The following is a 22,595-nucleotide window of genomic DNA, read 5'->3' on the forward strand; positions in this document are numbered from 1 at the left end:
TAGGTCGGAAGGCATCTTCAGAAACGGGGGAGGGGGAGAAGAAGGGTCCTGACCCGAAACATCAGCTTCCCTGTTCCTCTGACGCTGCCTGGCCTGCTCCTCCAGCTCCACAACTGTGTTATCTCAGACTCCAGCATCAGCAGTTCTTACTATCTCTGAGGACAATGTGTGATACACCTACACCTGCAACCCTGTTTGGGGTGTGGCAGATTTTGTCAAAAATCTGGTTGAGTCGTTCGTATAAAATTGCGTCTTTCATTTCCTTCATGTCCTGACTCTTCCCCATCTGTCTGTCCATCTGTCTTGTCTGTTTCTGTCTATACTTCCTATGAGGTCCATGCCTTGTGTAGGTCCAGACCATGTGGTACCTTCACTTCCCTGAGGGACGTTAGTGAACTATTTGGGTTTTTATTATACTTCAGCAACTCTCACGGCCATTTATTTTCCCTAGTGCCAGCTCTTACATTACTGGATTCTTTCAGCCCAACTTCACAACCTGCTTTTGAGGGTTCTCCCTGACACCTTATGGTTTTATTTTAACTCAATTGTACATGGTATTAGAAGGAATGCATTTGCAGTTATGAAACTAAAATCAAATATTGCATCAGTATCTGACAGAGTTGCCCACTTTCCTGTACCCAAAATATCATGGAATATCATAATTTTACCATGGAAGGAAACAGTACCATTCCCAATGGGAAAAACTGTACATGTGTGCATGGGCAAGAATTCAACCAATAATCTGCTTTGTCAATACACAAATGCAGTCACCATATGTGGACACATGGGGACTGTGGGAAAGGATTAATTTCCTCACTGAAGCTGGAAACTCTTCAATGCATTCACGCCAGGGAGAGGCCATTCACCTGCTCCAAGTCGATTGAAGGTTTATGGGAGATATCAGTGGTAGGTTCTTTACACAGAGAGTGGTGAGTATATGGAATGTGTTGCCATCAGTGGTAGTGGAGTCAGATACTTTAGAGACTTTCAAACGACTCTTGGATAGAGACATGGAGGATAGTAAAATCTAGGGTATGCAGGGTAGATTGATCTTGGTAGGATAATAGGTCAGTACAACATCTTGGGCTGAAGGGCCTGTACTGTTCTATGTTCTAAATGTGGGAAGGAATCCAATCAGTTACCCCACTTAGTTACACACCAGTGAGGTCAAACTGGGGACAGACCTTTTAAATGCCATAAGTGGCGGAAAGGATTCACTCAATTAGCCCATCTTCTAACACATCAGTGAGTTCACATGGATGAGAAACCCTTACACAGCACTCAATGTGGAAACAGTTTTCGGCATTCAGGCAGCTTCATTATACACCAGCAAATTCACACTGGGGAACAGGCCATAAATCTGCACCGACCCTGGGAGGGAATCACTCAGTTAGGCAGGCTACTGACACAACAGTGGGTTTACAATGGCAAGAGACTATTCATCTGCTTGATGTGCTGGAAGACATTCACTACCTTTTCCCATCTGCAATGACAGCAGCAAGTTCACCAGTGATGATAAGCATTGGATTCTGTTGTTCCTGCTGCTATTGATCACTTTCAAGACTGAACCCATCTTCAGTCCTTTGACTTGTCCGAGAGCCTTTCCAATAATGGCAGAAATTCCGAGCCCACCTTCACCACTGCACCACCCCCCTCACAAATCAAAAACAGCACCTTCCATTTTCCTGTGAGATGGGAGTCGAGTCAACCCAAGCATCGCAGGTTCCCTGAGGCAGCTATTATTTCAATGGTCAAATGTCTCTCATGAAATTTGGAATTGGTAACTCCATTAAGCACAACTCTGAAAATGCAGGGCAAACCAGCTCAGGTTGTCAATAAGTTTCTTCCGGAGAGCCAGAGTTTCTCTTAGAAAGCTGAGGTACTCCTGTGTAATGGTCTCAGGAAAGAATTGGGAGACAATGGCGTTCAGGTATCCTTTAGGATTTTTAACCATGAAGACTAGCGTGTGTTGCTGCTTGGAACTGTCAAGTCTATCAAAACTCTTTAAGCCCCACCAGTAAGTCTCAGAAATGTTAACGCACAACAATAAGTGCCAGTCAAGAGTGCCATCTGCAATTTTGAACTTTTTTTATTTTCTCCTGTATGCACAGGTATTTGTGGATACAGGATAAGGTAGCATGGTAGGTGAAAGAGTAATGCTGTTGAGTGGAAGTAGGCACCAGGCTGTCTGGGGACAATGGAGTTCAGGATAGGGAGACATGGATGGCGCATTGGGGCTGTGTCACAGTGGGGGCGAGAGGAAAGTTTGTTTTACTCATTGATTTTACTTCTTGGTCACAGTGCTAGAATCCAAGGCAGACTCTTGCCCTAGATTTCCTCCAGAACTGGCAATCTCCTGTGATCTTCCTGGGTCACATACCTAAAATCCAATTGATTTCAAACACTTCCAGTCTTAGAGCAGAGAAAGCGGACAGCAGAAATTAAAGAACAGATTTATGGAGCCAGGCAGTCTCCCACCTCTGTGGAGCTGGCTCGGCAATAATGCTCGGGGCCATGGGTGTTACTGTCTGCTGATGTTAATGATCCCTGTTGCGAGGCTGGCGTTTAATACTCTGGATCTGTAGCTGTTTAACATCTCCAGTAGGAAAATGCCAATGAAACTACTTGTAATTCTTTTTCTCCCCCTGTTTGTAGGGTCTGACTTTGTAAAGACTGCAACAACACTGTTGTAAAATTAATCTAGAAGTCTGGTTTATTTAATCTATTCTTAGATACTGGTGCTATTATTTGCAACATCGGCGCAATCATAAACATGCAAGAAAAAACAAAAATCTACAAGAATTAAAGACATGATTCAAGTTGTAACAAGTTTAGTTTCGAAATGTCTGTGCTTGAAGATTGTGTCCAGAAGTGTGAAGCTGGAGTTAGCAGTCCGGAATTCCTTTGTGGAAATTGTGGTTAATTGGCTAGCCTGCAGTTCAGCTACCACAATTAGTTCCTTCCCATTTAAAATTCTCTCGAAAGTGGTCTAACCAGTCTTTCTGAAATGCATGTTCTAATTCATGGTTTTGGTGAAAGAATGCCGGTCAATTGCAGAAAGCTGAAATACAGATTTCCTCTGATTTCTGCAGGCAGAGGCTTCACTGACATCGCTTGGAGTTAGAGGTTTTGATATCAACTGTAAATGTTTAAAGCATTAAGTGACAGCTGTTTCAAAATTGTACAAGGCAGTTGATCTCAGTACTGTGTGAGAAAAACTTTTCTTTTGGTGGTGGGTTTTGGGGGGTTTGGGGTGCCGGGGTAGTAGTGGGAGGGGAACACTGAGGCAAAGGCTCGCACTGCAAATGAACAACTATGGTTCATCTCAGAGGTTTAAAGCAGGCATTAAAATCTTCTTTCAGTAGAAGGCCAGCTAGCATATCTTTTTTATTGTTAGTTTCCATGGTGAAAATCCATCTTTGTGGCATTTATAATTCGGTACTTTAACATTCCAGTCCCATAAGAAGGCACCTGAGGTGCAGATTTTCTAGCTAACTTTGACTTCTAATGATATTTATAGGGTCACAGTCAGAAATAGACACTTCAATCCAACTCATTTGCGCCGACCAGACATCCCAATCTGACCTAGTCCGATTTGCCTGCATTTGGCATATATCCCTTTAAATCCTCCTATTCATATACCCATCCAAATGACTTTTAAATGTCACAATTGTAACTACCTCCACCACTTCCTCTGGCTGCCTGTTCCATACATGCACCACCCTCCGTGAGAAAAAAAATCACCCATCAAATTCTTTTTAAATTTTGCTCCTCTCACCGTAAACCTGTGTTCTCTAGTTTTAGACTTCTCTACCCTCAGAAAAAGACTTTGTACTTTCACCCTATCCATGCCCCTCATGATTTTCTAAGCCTTTGTAAGGTCATCCCTCTGTCTCCGACGCTCCAGGGAACAAAAAAAGCCCCAGCCTATTCAGCCTCTCCCTAAAGCTCAACCCTTCAGTCTCTTAAAGACACGGCAGCAACATGGAGACAGACAGTGACAGGAAGCAGAAAGTAGTGTTTCATGATGTTTTACAATTGGAGGAATGTTTTTAGGAGAGTTCTCCAGGGGTCAGTGTTGGTGCGGTTGCTTTTCTGCATATATGCTGTCAGAATTGATTTGAAAAACTGTGATGCATAGCATTGTTCGAAACACCATGTCTGCTGTAATGTCTGTTAAATCAATGTCTGTTAAATCTCTTCTGCACCCTCTCAAGCTTAACAACATCCTTTTTATAGAAGGATGACCAGAATTGCACACAGTATTCCAAGACTGGCCATAGGCCAAAGATCATAGAATCCCGACAGTGTGGAAACAGGCCCTTCGTCCCAACAAGTCCGCGCCAACCCTCACAGCATCCCATCCAGACCCATCTTCCCATAACCCACCTAATCTATACATCCCTGAACACTATGGGCAATTTAGCACAGCCAATCCACCTAGCCTGCACATCGTTGGACTGTGGGAGGAAACTGGAGCAACCTGGAGGAAACCCACAGAGACACAGGGAGAATGTGCAAACTTCACACAGACAGTTGCCCGAGGATGGATCAAATCCCAGGTTCCTGGTGCAGTGAGGCAGCTGTGTTAACCACTGACCCATCGTGGTCTCATCAATGTCCTGTACACAACAATATGACATCCCAATTCCTGTACTCAATGTTACGACCAATGAAGGCAAGTGTACCAAACGCCTTCCTCACCACCTGTGTACCTGTGACTCCATTTTCAAGGAACTATGCATCTGCTCCACTGTGTCTCTTTGTTTGGCAACACTCCCCAGGGCTGAACTGTTTATCGTGTAAACCTATCCTGGTCTGTCTTACCACAACGCAACACCTGACATCTATGTTAACTAAATCCCATCTTCTGAAAAGTTTGGTCTAGGCCCATGATTACAGCAGACATGGTGTTTCGAACAATGCTATGCATCACAGTTTTTCGAATCAATTCTGACAGCATATATGCAGAAAAGCAACCACACCAACACTGACCCCTAGAGAACTCTCCTAAAAACATTCCTCCAATTGTAAAACATCATGAAACACTACTTTCTGCCTCCTGTCACTGTCCGTCTCCATGTTGCTGCCGTGTCTTTCATTTGATGATTTCTGACTTTGCTCACAAAGCCTGCAGTATGCCAATGACTGAAATTTGTTTTGGAAGTCGATGCACGACCCATCAACACCCATTCATCCACCCAACATTTACACTGTTACCTCTTCAAAGCATTCCAGCAGGTTAGTGGAGCATGGTTTGCCTTAAGAAATTAATACTACTTTTCCTATTTTATTTATGTTGCTATTAAATGACATCCCAGATTATTGTTTCTAAATGTTTCTCAACCAACAAAATAAACCTGACTGCGTGGAGCTGCAAGCTTTATCTTTGCATCTTTTCCTAAAACCGTAGCATAATGTTTTCAATTTTTCAGTCTTTTGGCACCACCCCAAATGGAACTAAGATTGAAACATTATGATCACATTCTACACAATTTCAATTCTTACTTTTTTTGAGTCCTTAGCTGCATCTTAACCTGTCCTAGTGCCTTATTAAATTTAAAGGGCAACCTATCTAATACGTAATATCCAATACTTGTGAATAATAAGCTCTACCAATTAAGAACGGCATATAGTCACTGCAGGTACTGAGAGCTCCCTGGTATCTCGGCAAGTAGAAGGACCAAGTGAATCCCTTTCCACACACCGAGACAGTGATTGGCCCATCTCTAGTGCAGTCTGTCTGGTGTACAGTGAGGCTACATTAGTGCTTGAACCCAGGCCCACAGTGAGAGTACTGGAGTGGCCTTTTCTCAGAGTGAAGACACTGGTGCATCCTCAGAATGGATGAGGCAATGAACACCTTCCCACATTCACAGCAGATGAAGGTCTCCCTCCAGAGTGACCTTGCCATTGTCTCAGCAGGTGGGACAACCAAATGGATCCTTTTCCACAATCGGAGAGGGTGAACGGCATATCCTCAGGGTGAACTCACTGGTATCTCAGCAAATGGGACAACTGAGTAAATCTTTTGTTTGTCTTCATGTTCTGAGAAGACAAATGGTTGTCTGAATCCTTGTTCGTGCACAGAACACATGAACAGCGCTCCATCCTTCCAGGTTCATAACCCAATGGTGCTCAGGTGTCAATATGCTGGATGACTCTGTAAGATCCTGATGTGATGTTTGGCTTAGAGTTTTTTTTTTGACTGGAAATCCTTTCATTCTGAATTCCTGTGAAATTGATTTAAAACACATTAAGGGTAATGAGACAGAACCTACAGAAATGTGAAAGCAAGTTGTGAAATTGAGCTGAACGGATCTCAAAATGGGTGACACTTGGAGAAAGTGACCATGAAAGCTGCTGAATTGTTGTAAAACAAAGCCAACTGGGGCACTGATGTTCATCAGGGACTGGACCCTGGTCTGGGTCAGTCTGACATCCAGTACTGGATGCGCAGAAATTTCTTCCAGCAAAATACTGTGAAGACTGAAGCCATTTTTTCCAGTCCCTGTTACAAACTCCAACACTGACTCCATTCCTGCCTCTGGTGACTGTCTAAGTCTAAACCAAACTGTTCACTACCATGGAGAAATATTTCACCCACAGAGTGTGGACATGAATAGGAAGGGTTTAGAGGGATATGGGCCAAATGCTGGCAAACAAGACTCGAACAGTTTAGGATATCTGTCTCATATGGATGAGACACTATGACTCGAGAGCTTCTAGTCACATATCCCCATCACCAACATAGAGCAACTATTTCCCCCCTCAGTAGCATCACCCGATTCCATCCTAGTCGCAGCTCTTCTGCTGTTGAAACTCTCATGCATTCCCTTGTTACTTCCAGATTTAAATATCCTGACATGCTCCTGGCTGTTCTCGCAAATTCAACTCCCAAGTAATCTTGAGGTAGTGCAAAACTCTCCTGGCCTCATGCACCAAGAATTGTTCCCTCATCACTCTGTGCTATGGTATCAAAATGATAAAACACTCATTTATATTTCAGATTGGCACGGTGGCTCAGAGGTTAGCACTGCTGCCTCACAGCACCAGGAACCCGGGTTCGATTCCACCCTTGGGCAACTGTCTGTGTGGAGTTTGCACATTCTCCACGTGTCTGCGTGGGTTTCCTCCGGTTTCCTCCCACAGTCCAAAGATGTGCAGGCTAGGTGGATTGGCCGTACTAGATTGCCCGCAGTGTTCAGGGATTGTGTAGATTAGTTGAGTTATAGGGGGATGAGTCTGGGTGGGCTGCTGTGAGGGTTGGTGTGGACCTGTTGGGCCAAAGGGCCTGCTTCCACGCTGGGATTCCTCGTTGCCTTTGTGATCTACTCCAGCCTCAGAATCCTGCAAAATGTCTGAATTTCTCTAATTCCATCATTGCAAGGGATTGCTGATTTTACCTTCTCCAGCTTTGGCACTGACACCTTCATGCAGAAGATGTGGGCATCATTTATTGCCAATTCCTCATTGCCCCTTGGGCAGTTAACAGTCACCCACATTGCTGCAGTTCTAGAGTCACATGTATTTCAGACCACGTAAAGATTGCAAATTTCCTTCCCTAAAAAGAATATTAGTGAACCAGATGGGTTTTCCCGACAATTGACAATAGATTCATGGACATCATTAGACTCCTACTTCCAGATTTTTGTTGAGTTCAATTTAAATTAAATTTCTCTGGTTTCAAATCGGCTACACCTCTACCAATCAGCAAACTTCTCTCTCACACTATAAATGTCGGTATTCTTGTGAACTGCCAGGGTAGGATGTGAACCCTGGTCCCCAGAACATGACCATAGTCTCTGGATTAACAGGCCAACGATAATATCACCAGGCCATCACCTCTGCATTTAGAACATAGAACAGTACAGCAGAGTACAGGCCCTTTGGTCCACGATGTTGTGCTGACTTATTATCCAACTAAGATCAAACTACCCTGCATACCCTACATTTTACTATCCTCCATGTCCCTATCCAACAGTCACTTAAAATTCTCTAAAGTATCTGACTCCACGACCACTGCCAGCAGCACATTCCACATGCCCCCCACTCTCTACGTAAAGAACCTGCCCCTGACATCTCCCCTATACCTTCCTCCAATCACCTTAAAATTATGCCCCCTCGTAATAGTCACTTCCGCCCTGGGAAAAAGTCTCTGACTATCCACTCTATCTATGGCTCTCATCATCCCATACACCCCTGTCAAGTCATCTCTCGTCCTTCTTCACTCCAATGGAAAAAAGGCCCTTGCTCCCTTAATCTTTTCCCGTAAGACCTGCCTTCCAGTCCAGGCAGCATCCTGGTAAATCTCCTCTGCATCTAATCTAAAGTTTCCATATCTTTCCTATAATGAGGTGACCAGAAATGAACACAATATTCCAAGTGTAGTCTAAACACAGTTTTACAGAGTTGCAGCATAACGTTGCGGCTCTTAAACTCAATTCCTCTGCCAATGAAAGCCAACACACTGTACGCCTTCTTTACAACCCTATCAACTTGGGTAGAACATTGAGGGGTCTATGGACATGGACCCCAAGATCCCTCTGTCCCTCCACTCTGCTGAGAATTCTGCCATTAACCCTGAATTCTGCATTCAAATTTGACCTTCCAAAATGTATTCCAAAATTTCCACCTTAAACCTCTCAAGTTCTTTGCCTCACTTTCCTCCTGTATAATACATGCTATCTCACCAGATATCTCCTATGCGAATAGTATTAAAAGTTCCTTTGTAACACTGCTTTGAAATAACTTGGAATCCAAACACACAAAAGGTGCCGTCCAAGTACAGAATTTATGGTGCAGAATATGATTTTCAACATAAGCTCAGAAGGGGAAGAGAAATGGACGATAGCAAAGGATAAACAATACCTGACTGTGAAAGGAGTTGTGGGAAGATAAAGCTGGTAAGTCAGCAGCACATAATCAATGCATGGACAGTAGTGGAAGCCTCATTTAGATGCAACTGGCAGGAGTAAAAGTCAAATACTAAACAGAAGTTAAACGTACCAAGTATTTTGACACAGAGGAAGTTAAACAATGGCACAAATGTGATCAGGCAGAGGTGAAACAGAGGAAATTATGAACATAGATTAAGTAGTACAGTAAAGGGGCTACCCTAGTCCCAGAGCTATGAGACATTGTAAGGGGAATAGTGTAGTATTAAAAGCATACAATTTAAATGAATGGAAGAAAACATACACCTCTGAAATGATCTAATGTTTCCCACAGGGCCATATAAAGAAAAAAAAACAGGAGTAGGATGTTCAGCCTTATGAGCCTGCTCCTCCATTCAACAGGACCATGGCTGATCCAAAAATCCTCATGTCCACTTGCCTGCATTTTCCAGATAACCCTTGATTCCACTTCTGATCAAAATCTTTCCATCTCAACCTTAAATATATACAAGGACTCTGCCCCTACCGCTCTCTGTAGCAAATTCCAAAGAAACACAACCTGCTGAGAATAAATTCCTCCTCATCTCAGTCTTAAATTGACACGCCTTTATTATGAGACTATGCCCCCTGGTCCTAGACACTGCCATAAAGGGGAAACCATCCTCTCGCCATTTACCATGTGAAGCATCATGACACTCCTACATGTTTCAATGAGAAGAGCACTCATTTTTCTAAATGGCTATGAGTAAAGTCCAAATTTGCTGACCTTTGTTTTGTGATTTCTTTGTTCTACATTCATAATAATGTTTCGTTTGTGTTTCCCATCAGTGAGTTCTTTTAAAGAATCCCTAGTGTGGAAGCAGGCCATTTGGCCCATTGAGTCCACACCAACTCCCTGAAGAACATCCCCGCCCCAACCCAAGCCCCTCCCCACCCTATCCCTATTCTCTTCTAATGTTCTATAAAAGAAGTTTAGAAAAATCGATCACTGTTGGCCCAGGATTGAAATTCATAACATTCCCTCTTTCTGCTGCCTGCTGCACGTTGCCCCTCACCATGGTCAATCGTCTTCAATTCAAGGATTACGTCAACTCAAGGCCGTGTGTTTCTGCATGGGGTCTTCATGTGACTGAAGAGAACTGGGACCTTTGGACATATGTGGGATGATGTCCCATGGAGTAATGGGATCCATAGAGCAGGATTTGCCTTATTGATAAGAAATTGGTTGTGAAAGGCTAATGCAGCTTTATGGCTAAGTTATCTCCTTTCTGAACGGTGAGCTAAAAGCTCCTCCCAGTCATTCCAAATGTTGCCCCAAATAAAGATGGCAACTGTGACCCTACAATCTAACTCTACTTGAAAGCGTGCAGTTCCCAACTATCACCCAATTTTGCACAATCGTCAAAGGAGTATGAAGACACAACGATATTGATAATCACTTGAGCCTGATGTAATAACACAGTATGCACCTTCCCTCTCTGTGAGATGTTACAATGCAGAGATTTCCCAGGTCATAGTGATATAGGAAAAAAACTCAAGGATTAAGAATTGATGAGGAAGAGATATTGACTGGAATACGGGTATTTCAGTTTGCCAAGGCATTGCAACCAGGTAAGATACTGATGGAAACTGCAGAGACACGGGCCATAATCTTATGTTTTGCCTGGTCTCAGAAGCCTGGAGAATCACAAACGTCGTCTTCTTGTTTTAAAAAGGTTGTAATGACAAGCCTGGCAATTTCAGACTAGTCAGTTTAATATTAGTAGTGGGGAAGCTGCTAGAAACAACAATTAGGGGTGGAATTGGTACTCACATGCAAAAATGTGGGTTGATGAGCGAGCATATGTTTATGAAGGGCAAGTCATGTGGCACTAACTTGCTGGAAGTTTTTTTTTGTCCCAGAAGGCAGCACAGTGGTTAGCTCTGCTGTCTCACAGAGCCAGGGACATGGGTTCAATTGCAGCCTTGGGCAATTATCTGTGTGCAGTTTGCATATGCTCCCTGTATCTGCGTAGCTTTCTACTGGGTGCTCCGGTTTTCCCCCACTGTTCAAAGATGTGTAGGCTAGGTGGATTGGCCATGCTAAATCGCCCATAGTGTTTAGGGATGTGTAGGATAGGTGGGTTACAGGGAAAGGGTAGGGGGATGGGTTTGGCTGGGATGCTGAGGGTTGGTGTGGATTTTGTGGGCCAAAGGGCCTGTTTCCATACAGTAGGGATTCTGTGAATGCATTCCATACAGTGCCACAGAGCAGACTGGAGAGAAATGCAAGTCATGGAATAAAAGAAACACTAACAAATGTGGATACAAAGCTGGTTGAGGGAACACAGAGGTAATAGTCACTGGATATTTTTCAGGCTGGAGGAAGGTTTGTTATGGATTTCCCCAGGCTTCAGTATTGGCTCCCTTGGTTTTCTTGATCTGTATAAATGATCTAGGTTTTGGTGTGCATGGGGCATTGGATGAGAATATTTAAAATTTTTAAAAACGCACAAAGTTACTGGAAAAACCTAAGAGAATGGCAACGTTCCCTGCCAGAGCACTTCTGTTATTCTGTCATTGTTATTTTAAAAGGCTCAGATGAAGACTATAAAATGCCTACCCCGTAATTCAAAAACTTTCAGTTAAACATTCAACTAAATTCATTAAATTGCATGTACTAAGAAGAAAAAAAAAGTATCACGAACCATAGCAATGGAATTGGATAAAAGCCAGGGAATTGACAAATCACTACAGTTTTACTGATACATATCTTTGAAGGGTTGAAAAACGTTATTGATTCTATCGTTGCATTAACAGAGAACTGTCTCAAGGAAGGGTGAGACTGGGTATTAAATATTTCTGGCTACAAGTTGTTTAGAAAAGAAAGAAAAGGAAGAGGGTGGAACTATTGGCTGAGGAGAGCACCAACTATGCTGGGAAAAAGAGGACATCTCAAGGATTCAAGAGCAGAATCAACCGGGCTCAACCCAAGCAACAAAAGGTACAATTACATTGCTAAGCAAAGTTTATAAAAGACAAATAGAGAAAAGAACGTAGAGGAACATATCTGCAGGGAAATTACACAGAGATGCCAACAGGAAAGAATAATTATAATGGGAGACTTCAGTTCCACAAATATAGACTAAATACTGGTAACGTAAGGGACAGCGAGGAACACGGGTTCCTGACTGCATGCAGGAGAGCTTCCTATAGGGTATGTGTCCATTCAACAAGAAAAGATTCACTGTCAGACCTACTTCTTGGAAATTAAGTGGGCCAAGTGGATGAAGTGTCAGTGGAGAGCATTTTGGAGACAGTGATCATTGTCTCATAAGGATAATGCAGGAGAAGGTCACGCATCAATCCAGAGTAAAAAAAATTCAATTGAGGAGAGCAGTCTTCAATGGGGCAAGGATGGAGTTGGGCAGGATTGACTGGAATGAGAGTTTGGTGCGAAGAACTATATATGAACAGTGGGCTCCCTTCAAAGAAGGTCTGGGTACAGGTGACGCATATTACCTCAAATGGGGAAGCCAGGACTAGAGAGTTCAAGGCTCCCTGGATGACGAAGGAGCCAGAAATTAAGATAATGAAGAAGAAGTGTACTTATGATACGTGTCAACTAGAAAGTACACATTGAGAATCATGGTGAATTCAGAAGGTTTAGAATTTGGGGAATGAGGTGAAAAACAAGAAACGAAGAGCTGACAGTCAATAAAGAGGGGTTTATAACACACAGTGTATGACAGCATGTAGGAGGGAAAGATGCAAGTAGCAGGTTCAGACAAGGCTAGATTTAGAGGCAGGGGCTGCTGGAAGAGAAGGAAGCAGCAGAGGCAGCTGAACTAGTTGTTTCAATCTTAGTGATCACAAAGCTCCATGAACTCCATGCAATTGGTGAGGCTGGATGGGACAGGGGAGAGGAACAGATGTTCAAAAGGAACAAGCTTATTTTCGAGATATTACAAAAGAACAAAAACATTGCCTGTTGAACACAAAGCTGGTTGCTAATACTTTGCAAAAAACAATCAAATCAACAAGAACTGGAGTTACGAATGTCAGACTCCAATGTAATAGTGCAGTGCTGGTTATGTTTAGAAGCAAAATCCAAACAGTAAACATTTACTTGTGAACTCGCTTGTGTGTCAGCAGGTGAGACAACCGAGTGAATCTCTTCCCACACTCGGAGCAGATGAATGGCCTCTCCCCTGTGTGAATTCGCTGGTGTATACTGAGGTTAGATGATCGCCTAAAACCAGTCCCACAATGAGAGCATCTGAATGGTCTCTCGTCAGTGTGAACACGTTGATGGCTCAGCAGTTGCCCGGAACTTTTAAAGCACTTCCCACACTCTGGACATTTAAAAGGTCTCTCGTCAGTGTGAACCAGCTTGTGCGTCAGTACTGTAGTTAACCGAGTGAATCCCTTCCCACAATCAGGGCAGGTGAATGGTCTCTCGGAACTGTGAATACGTCGATGAGTTTCCAGCTCAGATGGGGATCTGAATCCCTTCCCACATTCCCCACACTTCCATGGCTTCTCCTTGGTGTGAGTACGCTTGTGTTGTGTCAGTCCAGATGAATCACTGAAACGCTGAGGACACAAATATGGTTTCTCTCCACTGTGAATAGTGCTGTCTCCTTCCATGTTCAAAATCTGATGATATTCTGGTTATGATAAAGTGAGAAATGACATCAAATCCTGGTGTGGCGGTTGGTGTCAGTTTCCCAACTGAAAAAACTCTCTCCTTCTAATACACTGTAATTTAAAAAAAGACAAAAAGGAGTGAGAGCAAGACCTATTGAAAAAAAAACACAACATTGGTTGTTAAAGTGATTTGAACGAATTTGCCAACTGCACAATCAAAAAAAAATCAACAAAAGCTACTGGACTGTCAGAAAATCCAAGTGGTTCGCTATTGCTGCTCAGGGAATGGAACCTGTCACCTGGTGTGGGCCTGCACAGGATTCCGGCCTCTATGGGAGTGGAGGCAGACAGAGAAAATGGGAAGAAGGAGAAGGAGGTGAAGTAACGGGATTGAACAAATGCAGAACTCAACCAGAAGTTTGACAGAACGTCCCAAACCTTCAGCCTTGCACTGATGTGCGAGCATCCTCGTCCTCAAGAGATATTTGTGGATCTAGTGAGTTGTTTAAATGTTCCCCAACATTCATGACTGGATATGACAAGACTGCAAAGCCTAGATCTGATTGCTTGACTGTGGAATTATTTAAATTTGTCTATTACTTGCTCCTTATTCTGTTTGGCACACAAGTAGTCCGCTTTTGTCAGTTTACCACGTTAAAACCTCATTTTTAGGTGTGCCAAAAACTGCACCTGGCATGTCTTGATCCCCTGCCTTTACAGTAATGGTAGAGCAGAGAATATGTGAAAAAATGTGCGCAGTGGTCACTATCCCCAATACAACCAAGGTTAGATGCATCTGTGGCAGACAGATTAGTGAGGATGAGCTAACCTTTATTCTTTGGATGGCAGCACTGGTACTGTGAACTAATAAGAATGGCAAGCAAAGAACAAAGAAAATTACAGCACAGGAACAGGCCCTTCGGCCCTCCAAGCCTGCGTCAATCCAGATCCTCTATCTAAACATGTTGCCTATTTTCCAAGGATCTGTATCCCTCTGCTCCCTGCCCATTCACGTATCTGTCTAGATACATCTTAAAATGACGCTATCGTGCCCATCTCTACTGGCAATGCGTTCTAGGCACCCACCACCCTCTGCGTAAAGAACTTTCCACGCATATCTCCCTTAAAAACTTTTCCCCTCTTGCCTTGAAATTGTGACCCCTAGTAACGGAGTCCCACACAACGGGAAAAAGCTTCTTGCTATCCACCCTGTCTATACCCCTCATGATTTTGTAGACTTCAAATCAGGTCCCCTCTCAACCTCTGTCTTTCTAGTGTATATAATACCAATCTACTCAACCTCTACTTATAGCTAGTGCCCTCCAAACCAGGCGACATCCAGGTGAACCTCCTCTGCACCCTCTCCAAAGCATCCACATCCTTTTGTTAATGTGGCGACCAGAACTGTACACAGTATTCCAAATGTGGTCGAACCAAAGTCTTACACAACTGTAACATGACCTGCCAACTCTTGTACTCAATACCCCATCTGATGAATAAAAGCATGCCATATGCCTTCTTGACCTGTCTATCGACCTGCGTTGACACCTTCAGGGTACAACGGACCTGAACACCCAGATCTCTCTGTGCATCAATTTTCCCACACCCACAAAATATTCTATGTTCTTGCCACACACAGTGTTTCCTTCAAATTGAGAGAGACAGAGAGAGAGAGAGAGAGAGAGAAAAATCAGCATGAGTTCCTTCTCCATGTTTGACCTCAAACTACCATGAGACTTCATGGGGTCTGGACCTTCCTCCCCTCTTTACACCACTATGTCGCTGCATCCACTTGTCTGATGGGACATCCTCAAGGATAGTTGTGGTGCTGTCTGGGGCACTGTGTGAAGTATGCTTCTGTGTTGGCAAGGAGATATTTGCAAGTTCACTGAATCTCTACAGTATGGAAGCCGGCCATTCGCCCAAACGTTCTACTCCGAAACTCCAAACAGCATCCCATCCAGACTCACTCCTCTACCCTATCCGTGCAACCCTGCATTTCCCATGGCTAATCCATCTAGTATGCACATCTTTGGAGTGTGGAAGGAAACCTACGCAGACACGGGGAGAATGTCTGTGTGGAGTCTGAACAGTCGCCGAAGGGTGGAATTGAATCCAGGACCCTGGCACTGTCAGGCAACAGTGCTAATAACTGAGCCATCATGCTGTCCTAAGACAGGGCTGCGTTTGCTGTCTTAGATTCCATACGTTATGCAATGCAGGCCATCCGTACAATTCAATTGCGTTGAGACGTCTTAATGGCTTGCTGCGCCATTTCAGACGGTAGTTAAGAGTCAAGCAAATCGTATGAATCTGGAGTCACATTTAAGTCAGACAGAGTAAGAATGCCAGTTTTCTTTCCCTGAAGGACATTAGAGAACCAAATGTGCTTATATAATCAACAAGTACATCAACAGTCTTCAGTTAACTCTCATCTGAAGTACATTCTGTTCTCATGACATCCTCAGTACTTCCTCCAAGTGATTAATCTGGAGAAACACGCTTCATCAGTAGACAAGGGGCATTAGTGTATGATCAACAGGAAATTTGCTTGCCCATTTCATACCTGATGCCATGAAACTTCATGGGATCTAGAGTCAATGCTGTGCACCAGACCATCTAAGGATGGTTTCTTTGTCCTCTTGGACATGCCTTAAAACAAAACTGATCATTGTTCACAATCTTTTTCAAAACTCAAATTCCACTCTTGAACCTGGGTCTCCAGAACACTACGGGTACCTCTGGATTGCTAGTCCTATGATGATGCCACTGTGGCATCTGTCTTGGTTCAACTGTTTCTGCAAGTGTCTTCCATTCCTCTCTTAACCATGGACAGGACAATACTGACACCTTATTCACCTCTCACATTCTACATCTGTGTATATGTACTTCTACGGTCTCGTTCACATCCTGTCCGTTTCACTGTCACCATTCTGCCGATGGATCTACAAAAGAAAATACAGACAAACCTTAATCTTTCCAGATGCAGCAGCCGCCGATAATTACATCTTCATGAATCGAGCGACTGCTAGATCTTGATCTAATATTTGCTTTTGAAGATCCCGTCTGCAATTCCTTTTGCATTTGATATCTTGTAAAATAGTTTGCAAAGAAAACAAAACCCACGATTGTCATTCCAGGATAGAAACCCAGAAGAAACGTACATTTCACGTTGATTTGAACTTGCTCAGTGCTGTAAATTGTCCAAGCCAATTGAAAGCTGCGCATGCACTTTGATGACACAGCGCCCCTTACAAACATGGCGACAACGCATGCATCCCTCGGAAAATTGCCCCCAATAAAGATGGCAGTGACAATGCGAGTCTCTCAAATTCTGAGACCAGCAGCCATCTTCCCGTTTGCGGCAAACCCGTGACCTAGGGTCCCGGTACCCACCCGATGGCCTGAACAAGGTGCTGATGAAACCTTCCAGTCTATACTGGCTCCTATTAACTCCTCCTTTACCTTCGCTTTCACCAACCGCGCTCGCCAAACCGTGAGCACGACCATACCGCACATACGCTGCAGCTCCAATCGCTTCGATCATTGCGCGTTTCCCCCGCCCCTCATTCACTCCGATTGGTCAGAGGACTCATCGCTCCCGAGTCTCAACAACCCTATTTCCTCCAGCCCCGCCCACGCCTTTCCTATTGGTCTAAAGCTGCTGTCAAATCACACGAGGTAACAAGGTGTAGAGCTGGATGAAGACAGGTCAAGCAGCATCAGAGGAGCAGGAAAGCTGACGTCACACGGCCTCCTTTGTGACCAATGGTATCAATGTGGACTTCACCAGCTTCAAAATTTCCCCTCCCCCCAGTGCATCCCAAAACCAGCTCAGTTCATCCCCGCCTCCCTAACCTGTTCTTACTCTCACCTGTCCCCTCCCCCCACCTCAAGCCGCACCTCCATTGCCTTACCTACTAACCTCATCCCACTCCCTTGACCTGTCCGTCCTATCCCCTCACTACCTCCCCACCTACACTGGCCTCTACAGACTCCATCCCCTCCCCTTTAACTTGTCTGTCTCCTCTCCACCTATCTTCTTCGGTCCGCCTCCCCCTCTCTGTATTTATTTCAGAAACCTCTCTCCAACCCCCTTTTCTGATGAAGGGTCTAGGCCCGAAACGTCAGCTTTTGTGCTCCTGAGATGCTACTTGGCCTGCTGTGTTCATCCAGCTTCACACTGCCTAGCCGAACTCGTCCTCACCCTCAACAACTTCTCTTTGGATTCCTCCCACTTCCTACAGACAAAGGGGGTGGCCATGGGTACCCGCATGGGCCCAAGCTATGCCTGCCTCTTTGTAGGTTACATGGAACAGTCCCCTCTTCCGCACCTACACAGGCCCCAAACCCCACCTCTTCCTCCATTACATTGATGACTGTAACGGCACCGCCTCTTGCTCCCCAGAGGAGGTCGAATAGTTCATCCACTTCACCAACACCTTCCACCCCAACCTCAAGTTCACCTGGACCATCTGCAACACATCCCTCACCTTCCTGGACCTCTCAGTCTCCATCTCAGTTAACCAGCTAGAAACTGATGTCCATTTCAAGCCCACTGACTCCCACAGCTACACCTCCTCCCACCCACCCTCCTGCAAAAATTGCATCCTCTATTCCCAATTCCTCCGCCGCATCTGCTCCCAGGATGAGGCTTTCCACTCCTGCACATCCCAGATGTCCACATTCCTCAAGGACCCCAACTCCACCCCCCCCTCCCCCGCTCCCCGCAGTGGTCGAGAACGCCCTTGACCGCATCTCCCGCAACACATCCCTCACACCCTGTCCACGCCACAACCGCCCCCAGAGGAAACCCCTCGTCCCCACATACCACCCCACCAACCTCTGGATACAACGGATCATCCTCCGACACTTCCGAAATCTACAATCCAACTCCACCACCCAAGCTATTTTTCCATCCCACCCTTGTCTGCCTTCCGGACAGACCACTCTCTCCGCGACTCCCTTGTCCGCTCCACACTCCCCTCCAACCTCACCACACCCGGCACCTTCCCCTGCAACCGCTGGAAGTGCTACACTTGCCCCCACACCTCCTCCCTCAGCCCTATCCCAGGCCCCAAGATGATTTTCCATATCAAGCAGATGTTCACCTGCACATCTGCCAATGTGGTATATTGTATCCAATGTACCCGGTGTGGCTTCCTCTACATTGGGGAAACCAAGTGGAGGCTTGGGGACCACTTTGTGCAACACCTCCGCTCGGTTCACAACAAACAACTGCACCTCCCAGTCGTGAACGATTTTAACTCCCCCTCCCATTCCTCAGACGATATGTCCATCATGGATCTCCTGCAGTGCCACAATGATGCCACCCGAAGGTTGCAAGAACAGCAACTCATATTCCGCTTGGGAACCCTGCAGCCCAATGGTATCAATGTGGACTTCACAAGCTTCAAAATCTCCCCTTCCCCCACTGCATCCCAAAACCAGCCCAGCTCGTCCCCTACCCCCGCTGCATCCCAAAACCAGCCCAGCCTGTCTCCGCTTCCCTAACCTGTTCTTCCTCTCACCCATCCCTTCCTCCCACCTCAAGGCGTACCTCCATTTCCTACCTACCACCTCATCCCACCTCCTTGACCTGTCCGTCTTCCCACCTCCTTGACCTGTCCTTCTCTCTGGACTGACCTATCCCCTCCGTACCTATCATCTTTTCTCTCCATCTTCGGTCCGCCTCCCCCTCTCTCCCTATTTATTCCCGTTCCCTCTCCGCATCCCCCTCTCTGATGAAGGGTCTAGGCCCGAAACGTCAGCTTTTGTGCTCCTGAGATGCTACTTGGCCTGCTGTGTTCATCCAGCTCCACAGGTTGTTATCTCAGCTTCACACTTTGCTATCTGAAAATCAAAGACCCCTCCCACCCTGATTATATTCTCTGCTGCCTTGTCCCGGCAGGCCTCAGTCACAAAACATTGAAAACGTGGACCAACTGATTCAAGAACAGCTTCTTCCCCATTGTTATGGACCTCATTTTTTGGGGGCAGCACAGTGGCTCAGTTATTTGCGCTGTCGCGTCACAGCACTGGGGCCCGGGTTCGATTCCATTCTCGGGCGACTGTCTGTGTGGAGTTTGCATGTTCTCCCTATGTTTGTGGGGGTTTCCTCCAGGTGCTCCGGTTTCCTCCTACAGTCCAAAGATGTGCAGGCTAGGTGGATTGGCCACGCTAAATTGCCCATAGTGTTCAGGGATGTGTAGACTAGGTGGGTTATAGGGGGAACGGGTCTGGTTGTGATGCAGTGATGGTTGGTGTGGACTTGTTGGGGTGAAGGGCCCGTTTCCTCACTGTAGGGATTCTAAGATTAACATTGATTTTTCTCTGCACCTTCTCTGTAGCTGTAACACTATATTTTGCAGTCTGTTTTGTTACCCTAATGTACTTTTGTGAGGTATGGTTTGCCTGGACACACACAAAACAATACTTTTCACTGTATCTTGGTACATGTGATAAAATAAGTCAAATCAAATCGTCCCATTGGCCATGAAAAGAAGGGGTAAAAGAAAAACATTTCTTCCACTGTGCACAGAATTCCAATGATGCACTAATTTCCAGCATTACACGCCTGCACCTCACTCTGCATGTGCTTTCTCCCAACTGCTCACGCAAAACATACTGATTGTCTTATTTTTTCTAGCACAGAAACCCCATAAATTCCATGTACTTATTGGAGTCGAGAATGGAGGACGTTGGGGAGATGGAAAGCCCTTCAGAAGAAACAGTTATGCCTTACAGACAAGTTAAAAACTTGACATGCAATCATCTTAACAGAAAGCTGATTAGTATTATTTTTCTTCTAAGTAGGTAACTGGACATATGGCATCATCAGAAACAAGCCCAGAAAACCAAGGGGCTTGGGGACCTCTTTGCAGAACACCTACGTTTGGTTCACACTAAACAACTGCACCTCCCAGTCGCAAACCATTTCAACTCCCCCCTCCCATTCTTCAGACAACACGTCCATCCTGGGCCTCCTGCAATGCCGCAACGACGCTTTCCGAAGGTTGCAGGAACAGCAACGCATATTCTGCTTGGTAACCCTGCAGCTCAATGGGATGGCTAAGGAACGGATAAGGATCATGGGATTGTATTCGTTAGCGTTTAGGAAGTTGAGAGGAGATTTAATAGAACTTACAAGATAATGTATGGCTTAGATAGGGTGGACACTGGGAAGTTGTTTCGGTTAGGCGGGGAGACTTGGACCCGTGGGCACAGCCTTCGAATTAGAGGGGGTAAATTTAAAACAGAAATGAGGAGACATTTCTTCAGCCATAGAATGGTGGGCTTGTGGAATTTGTTGCCACGGAGTGCACTGGAGGTCGGGAAGTTAGATGCTTTCAAGGCAGAGATCAATAAATTCTTGATCTCACAAGGAATTAAAGACTAGGGGGAGAGTGCAGGGAAGTGGAGCTGAAATGTCCATTGGCAGAGTTGACTCGATGGGTTGAATGACCTTGCTTCCACTCCTATGTCTTATGGAATCAATATGAATTTCACAAGCTTCAAAATCTCCCCTCCCCCCACTGCATCCCAAAACCAGCCCAGCTCGTCCCCAGCTCCCTAACCTGTCCTTCCTCCCACCTATCCCCTCCTCCCACCTCAAGCCCCAGCCCCATCTCCTACCTACTAACCTCATCCCGCCCCCTTGATCTGTGTCCCCTCCCTGGACTGACCTAACTCCTCCCCAACTCCCCACCTACACTCACCTTTACTGGCTCCATCCCTCGCCTTTGGCCTGTCTGTCTCCTCTCCACCTATCTTCTCCTCTATCCATCTTCTGTTTGCCTCCCTATTTATTTCAGCACCCCCTTCCCCTCCCCCATTTCTAAGAAGGGTCTACACCTGAAACATCAGCCTTTCCTGCTCCTCTGATGCTGCTTGGCCTGCTGTGTTCATCCAGCTCAACATCTTGTTATTCCAGAAAACGTATTTTGGATATAGATAATGAGCAACAAAAAAAAAGTTCCTACAGTAACTTGGAAATTCATTGGTGTTTCATCAGTCTTGACGAACCAGATAATCCCTTTTCACATAGAGTGCAGGTAGGAGTGACTGTCTTGTTGCAGTTGTATGAGACATTGGTTAGGGCCACTTTTGGAATACTGTATTCAATCTGGTCTCCCTGCTATAGGAAAGATGTTGTTAAACTTGAAAGGGTTTAGAAAAGATTGACAAGAATGTTGCCAGGGTTGGAGGGCTTGAGCTATGGGGAGAGACCAAATAGGCTGCGGTTACATTCCTTGGCGCATCAGCGGCTGAGGGGTGACCTTATTGAGGTTTATATAACCATGAGGGGCATGAATAAGGTGAATAGCCAAGGTCTTTCTCCCAGGGTAGTTGGGTCAAAAATCAGAGGGCATAGGTTTAAGGTGAGAAGGAAAAGATTTAAAAGGGAACCAAGGGGCAACTTTTTTATGCAGAGGGTGATGTCTTTATGGAATGAGCTGCCAGATGAAGTGGGGCTTGTACAATTGCAACAGTTAAATAGGAATCCAGATGGTCACATGAATAGAAAGGGTTTAACAGGCGTATGGGCCAAATGCTGGAAAATTGGACTAAATCTATTTAGGTTATCTGGTCGGCATGGACGAGTTGGACTGAAAGGTATGTTTCTGTGCTGTACAAACATATGACTCTATTTATTCACTGGAATTTAGAAGAATGAGGGGGTTTTCAGAGGAAATAAATAAAAGATAAGTTCCAAGAAGGATGTAGTTTACGGAGAGAAATTTATAGGTTAACTAAATTGGCAAAAAGTTGTCAAATAGGGTACAAGGTGGGAAAATATGAAATTCATTTTGGAATGGACAATAAAACAAAGTTTTTTAAATGAAGAAAACCCATTGAAAGTTTGCAAACAGATACAGCAGGTAATTAGGAAAGTTGATGGAATGTTGCCCTTTATTTCAATGGAAGTTACACAGAAGAGAATCTAAATCTTACTGCAACTGTACTGTGTGTGATACAAGTTCACACACAGAGTACTATGAACAATTGTTGGCCCTTTGAACAGGTATCATTTCACGGGAGATAGTTCAGAGAAGGTTCACTAGGATG

At 45.0% G+C, this 22,595-nt stretch overlaps 1 protein-coding gene across 1 annotated transcript in view; it reads right to left on the reverse strand.

Annotated features, from left to right (window-relative positions):
• LOC125448987 (zinc finger protein ZFP2-like) overlaps positions 1-22,595 on the reverse strand; it is an 80,546-nt gene that overhangs the window by 25,042 nt on the left and 32,909 nt on the right. The window contains exons 7-8 of the mRNA XM_059641837.1: positions 16,416-16,471; positions 13,006-13,546 (exon numbers count right to left, since the gene is read on the reverse strand). Coding sequence (XP_059497820.1) covers positions 13,006-13,546; positions 16,416-16,471 — 597 coding nt within the window. The remainder of the gene's footprint in view (positions 1-13,005; positions 13,547-16,415; positions 16,472-22,595) is intronic.

This window comes from Stegostoma tigrinum, chromosome 43 (genome assembly GCF_030684315.1).
Source record: "Stegostoma tigrinum isolate sSteTig4 chromosome 43, sSteTig4.hap1, whole genome shotgun sequence".
Classification (NCBI taxonomy): Eukaryota; Metazoa; Chordata; class Chondrichthyes; order Orectolobiformes; family Stegostomatidae; genus Stegostoma; species Stegostoma tigrinum.